This window comes from Limanda limanda, chromosome 21, assembly GCF_963576545.1.
Source record: "Limanda limanda chromosome 21, fLimLim1.1, whole genome shotgun sequence".
In the NCBI taxonomy this organism is placed as follows: Eukaryota; Metazoa; Chordata; class Actinopteri; order Pleuronectiformes; family Pleuronectidae; genus Limanda; species Limanda limanda.
The window spans coordinates 376882-386238 of record NC_083656.1 but is presented as its reverse complement, the minus strand read 5'-3'; the positions used below and the strand labels follow the sequence as shown (position 1 = coordinate 386238).

Here is a 9357-nt window from a genome sequence, read left to right as displayed (position 1 = left end):
GACACATTTAACAACTACATCAAAACCAAATTCTGTGCAATCATGATGCAGAGGCTTGACTTTCAGGAGCCGTCTTTATTTTTCATTTATTTTTTGCATCTAATCACAAAAACAACTGTTAACAACTTTCAGAACCAGACGAGCGTCCGAGGTCACAGTCCAGAGGCTTCATGTTGAGAAATAATAAAAAATCCTGGAACTGTTTGTTTGTCTCTGGACTTTCCACTGTGTCGAAACTCCAGCGTCTTTATAAGCTGACGAGTCTGAAGCCGAACCCAGACCTGGACCTGGACCTGGACCTGGACCTGGACCTGGACCTGGACCTGGATCTGAGCATGAGGGCTGTCGGGGTCGTCGTCTGCGTTTTGGGTGAGAAACTGAATTCACTTGTCTGACAGAGTCTTCCACAGCTCAGGGATAAACAAACATAAACTGACCAACAAATATCAACACAACTTAAAAGACACAATCACTCCTGTGTGTGTGTCTGTGTGCGCAGCTGTGTTGTGTGTGTGTGACGCTGTTCGGTTCGGACAGCTCTGCAGTGGAAACCCAGCGAACAACCGGCGAACATCGGACAGTTGGGGTCAAGGTCACTATGGAGCCGGACGGTAACACAACACACAACCACACAACCACACAACACACAACCACACATCCACACAGATCCCCCAGGGAAACAAGGGCCTAACCCTGACCCAGAGAAGATCAATTAAGATTAAGATACAGTTATTTGTCCCACACACATGCACAGACACACTCATGCAAGGAGGGAAATGTAACCTCATGTTTGAACCCATCTGGTGCAGGACACACAGAGCAGCCAGGTACGGCGCCCGGGGGGGGGGGGTGTAAGGTGCCTTGCTCAGGGGCACTAGACAGGGTAGGGAGAATCCTCCTGGATTGTTGGACAGATCAATCCAGGTTCATCTTATTGTTGTTTCTCCGTGGAGTCGAACCAGAGTCGAACCAGAGACGAACCAGAGACCAAGTGTCTGTCTCTAGTCCAGCGTCCCTCCAGATAGAGACACAACTAGTAAGCAGCTGAGATGATGATTGATTGGCTGCGTGTGTTTCAGGACAACCAGGGTCCATAAAGGTCTGGACATCGTGTGCAGCGACGGGTCGGTGGTCTACGCCCCGTTTGACGTGACCCTGGGGGGGGGGCTCACCGTCTACACCGACGCCAGCAAGGCCGCCATCAACAGCGGCATCAACCTGCGAGGAGAAGGTCAGTGCTCCGCCCCCTCTCAGCAGAACACAGAGGAGTAACTGTGATGTCATCAGGTCACTGATCGTGATGTTGATCGTGTTGTCGATTGTGTTGATTGTGTTGTTGATTGTGTTGTTGATTGTGTTTCTCGTGTTGTTGATTGTGTTGCTCGTGTTGTTGATTGTGTTGCTGGTGTTGTTGATTGTGTTGCTGGTGTTGTTGATTGTGTTGTTGATTGTGTTTCTCGTGTTGTTGATTGTGTTGCTCGTGTTGTTGATTGTGTTGCTGGTGTTGTTGATTGTGTTGCTGGTGTTGTTGATTGTGTTACTCGTGTTGTTGATTGTGTTGTTACTCGTGTTGTTGATTGTGTTACTCGTGTTGTTGATTGTGTTTCTCGTGTTGTTGATTGTGTTTCTCGTGTTGTTGATTGTGTTGCTCGTGTTGTTGATTGTGTTGCTGGTGTTGTTGATTGTGTTGCTCGTGTTGTTGATTGTGTTGCTGGTGTTGTTGATTGTGTTGTGTTGTTGCAGGTCTGTGCTTCAAGCTGTTCTACGTGAGTCCCGACCGCACCTCGGGCTCGGTGAGGAAGGGTCAGCGGATCGGAACCATGATGCCGATGCAGAGCGTTTATCCTGGGATGACGTCCCACGTCCACGTCCAGATGTGTGACAAGAGCGACCCCACCCAATACTTCTGAGTGTCACGTGACCTCGTGGGCGGGGCCAGTGGGCGACCCAAGGGACTCGTGGAGAATCAATAAAAACATTAAAACAAGTTCTGTTGTTTGTTACTTTCTGACATATTCATTATATAATGTATTATAGTAAAGATGATAAAGTTCTTGTTTTCACATACCAACACAAACGACAGATTATTTTTTGTTTTTCTTATTTTCTGCGATGCCAAATCTTTCTACATAAAAGCTTTAAAAATACATTCTGATTATTCAAAATGATCTTTACAGCGTTTTTGTAACTTTTTATCCTGTAACAAAAAAAAACAAAACTTAAACTATTTTTCCATTGCCCATATTTTAATCAGTCATGTTATGAACAATAAATATTTAAATAAGTGTTGGTTCAGTGTGAAAGATGAAAATGTACATAATTTGTTTTTAATTTAAGATAAAGTATTTATAAAACTCTTTCAGGGAAAAAGGGAAGCTTGAAATTACATTAATTGGTTATGTGCTTTGATTATTTTATAAAAAATCTAAAGACATTTTGTACAATAATTTACAAGGTAAAATATTTTTTACATTTATTTTTCTTCAGGTAACAAATATTTATTTCATATTAAGAATTTGACATCTTGTAACCTGTTGCCCTTTGATTGCATTAATTTGATCAATAATCACATGACATCATGATCAGAGATGAAGTTACAGCAGCTTCTCGTGCACACCGGTCACATCTGGAGGAGAACCAGGCTCCAGTGGTGGACCTGCTGGTCCTGGTGGTCTCTGCTGGTCCTGGTGGTCCTGGTGGTCTCTGGTGGTCTCTGGTGGTCCTATTGGACCTGCTGGTCCTGGTGGTCTCTGCTGGTCCTGGTGGTCCTGGTGGTCTCTGCTGGTCCTGGTGGTCCTGGTGGACCTGCTGGTGGTCCTGTTGGTCTCTGCTGGTCTCTGGTGGTCTCTGCTGGTCCTGGTGGTCTCTGGTGGTCTCTGCTGGTCCTGGTGGTCTCTGCTGGTCTCTGGTGGTCTCTGGTGGTCACTGCTGGTCCTGGTGGTCTCCGGTGGTCTCTGGTGGTCCTGGTGGTTCCTGCTGGTCCTGGTGGTCTCTGGTGGTCCTGGTGGTCTCTGGTGGTCTCTGCTGGTCCTGGTGGTCTCTGGTGGTCTCTGCTGGTCCTGGTGGTCTCTGGTGGGTGGAGCTGCTTGGTGCTGTGAGCTCAGCTCCCACTAGAGGGCGTCGGCCTCATGCCTCCTCATGGAGTCTTCATTTAACCCTTTTCTATTTTCACTGATTCACAATCACTTGTTTCCACAGGAAAAGTTCCGTCACATGTTCTGGTCTTTTATTATCAGTAATGACTTGAAGGGGCCAGCAGGGGGCCTCTCCATACTTCACTTCACTGTCCATTCTAAGAACTGTGTGATTGAAACGTCTCGTTTCGTACTTCCTCTCAATCCCTCCATTCAATCCCAGAAAGGTGTAAAATGCCTTGAAGGTTCCCTCACTTTAGAGTTTTTATTTCCCCTGACGTCCACCTGCAGATCCCATCAGTGGATCAAGTCAGACCAGATCTATCTCCACTCACCTAATGATACAACTGTAGGTGGAGGCGTCTCCATAGCAACGGGCCATGAAGGCTCATGGGTATTCAGAACAAAAAGCTACTCTGAACCTGAAGACTTTTATTCTCAGAAAAATCTAAACGACTCAAAATGTAATTCAGGTGATTTTCACTCATACAGCTGCTGAAAATAATCCTGAACACACTCACTGTTTCCTCAGGTCGAGTCTGAAAATCTCCAAACTTTATTTACAGTCATTTCTGCAGCGAGCAGCAACAGAGCGAGTGTTCAAATGTTGGCATGGGTTCCAGTTTCAAAATTACATTTCACAACAATGAGACATTTCTTAAAGTTTAAACATCTTCAGGCAAAAGAACTCTGGAGTTCAACAAATAATTAAAAGTTTTCATTTCTGGATCAACCAGCGATTCTCAAACGTTTCTGTGACAGTTTCTTTTTTCTGTGGTAGATCATGAAATCAAACCAACAGAGAAACTCGGTGGCACATGTTGAACATATCTAAACATGTGAGAGTGAGGTCCAGCCTGTGAGGAAGGCTGAGGTCATGTGATCAGTCCAGAGCGGCGTGCAGCAAGGCGCCCTGGCCGCCGGCAGATTTAGATTTCTTCATCTTGCAGATTGCCCTCTGAAGGTCGGACTGATGGATCGGTCGAATGCAGTCCTCGGATAAACTAAGACAGAAAAACATTTGGAAGAATAAAAGTTCTTGAGACAAAGAAAATATCGATGTAAGCCGACAAGGTTTCACATGAATTCACTATTTACACGTGATGACAAACGACTGCTCCTTATGAGACGTTTCTGTCCGGTACCTGTCGTCCTGACTGTGGACGAAGTCTCGCACACAAAGCAGCGCCGCATCACGACACATCTCTCTGAGGTCACTTCCTGAGAAACCGTCCGTCTCCTTGGCGACGTTAACGAGGTCGACCGAGGAGTCCACCTGCGGAGAGACCGAGGACATCACCCAATGCAGACTAAATCTATATCTATAAATCCATGATCAGCGACCTCATTTAAATAAATCTGTTTAAATAAACTCACGCTCTCGTTCTCCAGGATGAGTTTGAGGATCTGCTCCCTCTGACTCACACTCTGCACAAAACACACAACACACAACACACAACACACAACACGTCATTGGCGTTCACATTTAAAATCCTTGTTGATTTGGTGAATCAGTCGTACCGGCTGGTTGATGTGGAACCTGGTCGGCATCCGACGCAGAATGGCAGAGTCCAGATCCTGAGGACGGTTGGTGGCACCCATTATGATCACCTGACACACACAGACACACAGACACACACAGACACACACAGACACACACAGACACACACAGACACACACAGACACACACAGACACACACACATTAAAACATGACTTTCCATTGCTGCAGCTCCTCTCTTCAGCTGTGTCTTTCAGACCCCTTACTGAGAGTCCGCTGGTCCACTCTGTTGTGATTGGTCAACAGTTATGGCACATTTAGGAAACCTGGGACTACGCTCTGGCCGTTCCCAGTTTGTTAGGGGGCGTGGCTTGTGGCTAAGGCTCGCCGCTCATGTGACCTGAACGTCCCCCGTCTGTACCTGGCAGTGGTGGTCGGTGTCCAGTCCGTCCCACAGACTCATGAACTGAGCCTTCATCATGGCGGTGGCTTCGTGGTCGGAGCTGGAGCGACTCCTCAGGAACGAGTCTGACAAAACACACACACACACGTCAACACACTGAAGCCTGCTGGTCAGAGGAAGGTACTGCACCACATGGCCGCCCCTCAATTGGTACCACACCTATCTCGTCGATGAAGATGATTGACGGCTGCAGTTTAACAGCCAATGAGAAGACGGCGGCCGCCAGTTTCTGGGATTCTCCGTACCACTTGTCCGTCAGAGTGCTGGGCTGCAGGTTGATGAAACGAAACCCCGCCTCCTTGGCCGTCGCCTTGGCGATCAGCGTCTTACCGCAGCCAGGGGGCCCGTACAGCAACACGCCTGTAACCAGGTGACAGGATGAGAATTATGGTCTGGACTCATTATTCATTCCTCCTCTTCTTCCTCTTCCTCCTCCTCCTCTCCTTCCTCCTCCTCTTCTTCCTCCTCTTCCTCCTCTCCTTCCTCCTCCTCTCCTTCCTCCTCCTCTCCTTCCTCCTCCTCTCCTTCCTCCTCTCCTTCCTCCTCCTCCTCTCCTTCCTCCTCTCCTTCCTCCTCCTCTCCTTCCTCCTCTCCTTCCTCCTCTCCTTCCTCCTCCTCTTCCTCCTCTCCTTCCTCCTCCTCTCCTTCCTCCTCCTCTCCTTCCTCCTCTCCTTCCTCCCCTTCTTCCTCCTCTCCTTCCTCCTCTCCTTCCTCCTCTCCTTCCTCCTCCTCTCCTTCCTCCTCCTCTTCTTCTTCCTCCTCCTCCTCCTCTCCTTCCTCCTCCTCCTCTTCCTCCTCTCCTTCCTCCTCCCCTGTTTAGCTTCTAACCTAATTCATCTTTACTCTTCACTTCCTTTCTTCTTTCCTTCTTCGTCTCTTTTTCTCTCTTAGATTTCCTTCCCCCAACCCTTGGTGCTTTCTTACCTTCCTTCACCTCATCCGTCCATCTCTCAACTTCAACCTTTCTTTTCTTCCCTCCTCCCCTTTTTTCCTACTTTCAATTCATCCATCCCCCTGTTTCTTTTTCCTGTCTTCTTCACTTCCATCCTTCATTCCTCAATGTTTCCTCCATCTATCCTTCCTCCGTCCTTTAATCCTTCATGTGTTCCCTCCCCCTCCCTCCCTTGTTTCCGTCTCTGACCTTTCGGCGGCTGCAGCAGCCGTGAGCCCCGGAACAGGTGTCTCTTCTGAACCGGTAAAATCACCGTCTCCTTTAATTCGGTGATGATCTCGTCCAGACCTGCGATGTCTCTCCAGGTGATCTACAGTCACATTAATGTCTGTTACTATCAACTTCCTGTTCCTGGCGAAACGTCTTCGTCCTGCACTGAAGCTCCGCCTCTAACGAAGCGTCTGATGAAGGAGTGAACTGATGAAGAGGTGTTACCTGCATGGTGAGCGGGTCCACCAGGTGAGCGGCGATGCTCATCTCGTACTCGGACAGCTTCACGTTCTTCACTCCGATCTGACGCATCAGCTTCTCCGCCTGAGACACAAAGTCTTTGTGTCATTTTCACAAACGCCGCAGAGGATTGTGAAATGAGTCAGACTCCGCCCACAATGAAGAACCGTAAATCGACCCAGACAGTTCCACCTGAGCGACAATCTACTTCCTGTTTACACCACGTGACCAGTGTGAGTCAGTGTGGGCGGAGCCTTCAGGACCAGTTGGACCGGCTGCATGGTTCCTGTCCCTCGGACCGGGTCAAAGGGTCCGACTCACCTGTTTCTGAGCCTCCAGCTTCTGCTTCCTGGTGGGGTCGATGGCGTCCACCATCCACTTGATGGTGAAGTAGGTGACGGCTCCAAATATGGTCAGACGGAAGAGGAGGCCGATGACCTCGTTCCTGCCCAGAGGACGGGCAATGTTTTCAACTGGAACCTCCGTCAATCCCATGGTGATGAACACACACAGAGCTGCAACAACAACACAAACAACACAACCAGTGACTTAAAGAAACTAAAGCCCCCCCCCGTGGTTGCCTCCACCACCCGGTGCAGTTTCAGTCGACACTCATGAGGTTTAAAACAAACTCATTACACGAACAACCTGAGAAGAGACAACGAAGTCTTAACAACTCCAGATGTTACAGTTTAGATCAGAACGTGATTCTTCTTCCAGAATCTAAAGCAGCTTGTTAACAGTTTCTAAATCTCAATGAAGATAATAACTACGTTTCAGCTCATCAATTATATTTATTGATGAAAATGTTTCTTATTGTAATAGAATCCAGTGCTTTTTGAATTGTTGAAGTTCTGGTCTTCAGCTATAGGGTCTGTCCCGCCACTTGACTCCACCCCTTTGTTTTGTGAATAGTGTTGTTCCATTTCTCTATGAGTTTCATTAAAACACCAACATCTGGAACAGTAACGAGAAGAACACTGAAGGAAATGTTGGGCTTCACGTAAAACTAGAACAAAAACAACCAAAGAACGGTTGTAACGGTTGAATCGTTACAAGCAGGTTAACGAGTAACGTTCTTCACTCCCGAGTCTCGTGTTCTAACGTAAGAAGAAGTTTCTTTCAACTAACGTTACATTGAAATAACCGATGAGAACAATGTGTATCGATCAACAATCGAACCCGTGTCATACAGCTGGTTGATAACTGTGGTTGATCACGTCAGTTGATGTTGTTTGTATTCACGTTGGCTGCTGATGTAACGAGTTGTGTCCCACTCGCTAAGACACTTCCTGTTTCTAACAGGAAGTGAAGACATGTTGAACTGAACCTGGTGACACCGACCTGGCTCCAAGCCAACAGGACCTCAGCCTGGACCCCCGCGGGTCCTTGGACCTCATTCTGGACCTCAGCCTGGACCCCCGCGGGTCCTCGGACCTCAGCCTGGACCCCCGCGGGTCCTCAGACCTCAGCCTGGACCCCCGCGGGTCCTCAGACCTCAGCCCGGACCTCAGCCTGGACCTCAGCCTGGACCTCAGCCTGGACCCCCGCGGGTCCTCGGACCTCAGCCTGGACCCCCGCGGGTCCTCAGACCTCAGCCTGGACCCCCGCGGGTCCTCAGACCTCAGCCTGGACCTCAGCCTGGACCTCAGCCCGGACCCCCGCGGGTCCTCAGACCTCAGCCTGGACCCCCGCGGGTCCTCGGACCACAACCTGGACCCCCGCGGGTCCTCGGACCTCAGCCCGGACCTCAGCCTGGACCCCCGCGGGTCCTCGGACCTCAGCCTGGACCCCCGCGGGTCCTCGGACCTCAGTCTGGACCCCCACGGGTCCTCGGACCCCAGCCCGGACCCTCGCCCCGGACCCCCGCCCCCCGCGGGTCCTCGGACCCCAACGGGTCCTCGGACCACAGCCCGGACACCCGCGGGTCCTCGGACCTCAGCCCGGACCCCGCTACCCTCATTATCAAAACCGAAAGCATCGCGCGGCTAGCTTTAGCATTAGCTGCGGCTAGCTGTAGCATTAGCTGCAGCTAGCTGTAGCATTAGCTTGACCTTCTGGTCTCACCGGCCGCAGCGGAGCTTCTCTCCGGGAGAAACCGGCAACGCGCCGCTAAGTCCGAGAGAAGATCTCCAGAGAATGTTGTTAATCCGGTGAAAGACACACACTCACACAGAGACACACACAGACAGACACACACTCACCTGCTCCGGTCACAGCTGCACTTCCTGTCTGCTCTTCTTCTGTGGTGGTGATGCGGGTTGTCTTCTTCTACTGAAAGGGAGCTCAGTCCCGCCCCCTGCAGGGAGCAGGAGGGAGAAGGTAGATTTTGAAAAACATGCTACGATAAGATTTACAAAAGATTATCAAATCAAAGACAAATTAAAAAACAGGATATGATGCAAATAATAACTGAAGGAAACAGAAACATCTCAGAGATGAAAACATTAAATCTGGAGCTCAGTCTGATGCTCTCGGCCTCCTCCTTCATCTGTGACTCACCGCTCTGCGCTGATTGGCTGCAGGCTTCAGCAAAGTGTCAGAATTCAGAATTCAGATATTAACTGAACCCAACCCTCTTTTTGTAAAAACCGTCATATACAGGAACGCTATCCACCTCTTATCTTTTGGCTTCTGTTTGTTTCTGTTCTGTTATTTCATGTGTTACTTATTTTGTGTTCCTAATGTGCTGTCTAATAAAAAATGAAAAAAGGTTTTCATCATTTCTCTCTAAAAAATGGATGTGACAAGTTTTCATCTCCTTCTGTCACTTTACAGTTTGAATTTGCAGATGACACAAAGGAGTAATACGATCTCACCTTCTTCTCCTGTCGGCGTCTTGAACTGGAGGCTTCTCAC

At 49.0% G+C, this 9357-nt stretch overlaps 2 protein-coding genes across 2 annotated transcripts; one reads left to right on the top strand and one right to left on the bottom strand.

Moving 5' to 3' along the window:
* Nucleotides 1–155: 155 nt before the first annotated feature.
* Nucleotides 156–1987, top strand: LOC133028310 (leukocyte cell-derived chemotaxin-2-like). Its single transcript, XM_061095506.1, has 4 exons — nucleotides 156–369; nucleotides 500–611; nucleotides 1080–1231; nucleotides 1744–1987. The coding sequence occupies exons 1-4, from the start codon at nucleotides 171–173 to the stop codon at nucleotides 1908–1910; spliced, it is 630 nt and encodes a 209-aa protein (XP_060951489.1). The 5' UTR covers nucleotides 156–170; the 3' UTR covers nucleotides 1911–1987.
* Nucleotides 1988–3667: 1680 nt separating this feature from the next.
* Nucleotides 3668–8754, bottom strand: atad1b (ATPase family AAA domain containing 1b). Its single transcript, XM_061094598.1, has 10 exons — nucleotides 8703–8754; nucleotides 6820–7013; nucleotides 6484–6582; nucleotides 6238–6358; nucleotides 5256–5456; nucleotides 5055–5161; nucleotides 4656–4745; nucleotides 4512–4562; nucleotides 4280–4410; nucleotides 3668–4138 (listed from the first exon to the last, which is right to left on the bottom strand). Exons 2-10 carry the CDS (start codon nucleotides 6991–6993, stop codon nucleotides 4018–4020), a joined length of 1095 nt encoding a protein of 364 aa, XP_060950581.1. The 5' UTR covers nucleotides 6994–7013; nucleotides 8703–8754; the 3' UTR covers nucleotides 3668–4017.
* Between the last annotated feature and the right edge of the window lie 603 nt (nucleotides 8755–9357).

Coding starts and splice junctions, on each gene's coding strand:
- atad1b (XM_061094598.1), bottom strand. CDS start 6,993: ATGGGATTGACGGAGGTTCCAGTTGAAAACATTGCCCGTCCTCTGGGC. Junction 5,162..5,255: donor CATCTTCATCGACGAGATAG/GTGTGGTACCAA, acceptor GTGTTTTGTCAG/ACTCGTTCCTGAGGAGTCGC. Junction 4,563..4,655: donor GGTTCCACATCAACCAGCCG/GTACGACTGATT, acceptor TGTTTTGTGCAG/AGTGTGAGTCAGAGGGAGCA.
- LOC133028310 (XM_061095506.1), top strand. CDS start 171: ATGTTGAGAAATAATAAAAAATCCTGGAACTGTTTGTTTGTCTCTGGA. Junction 370..499: donor GGTCGTCGTCTGCGTTTTGG/GTGAGAAACTGA, acceptor CTGTGTGCGCAG/CTGTGTTGTGTGTGTGTGAC. Junction 1,232..1,743: donor CATCAACCTGCGAGGAGAAG/GTCAGTGCTCCG, acceptor GTGTTGTTGCAG/GTCTGTGCTTCAAGCTGTTC.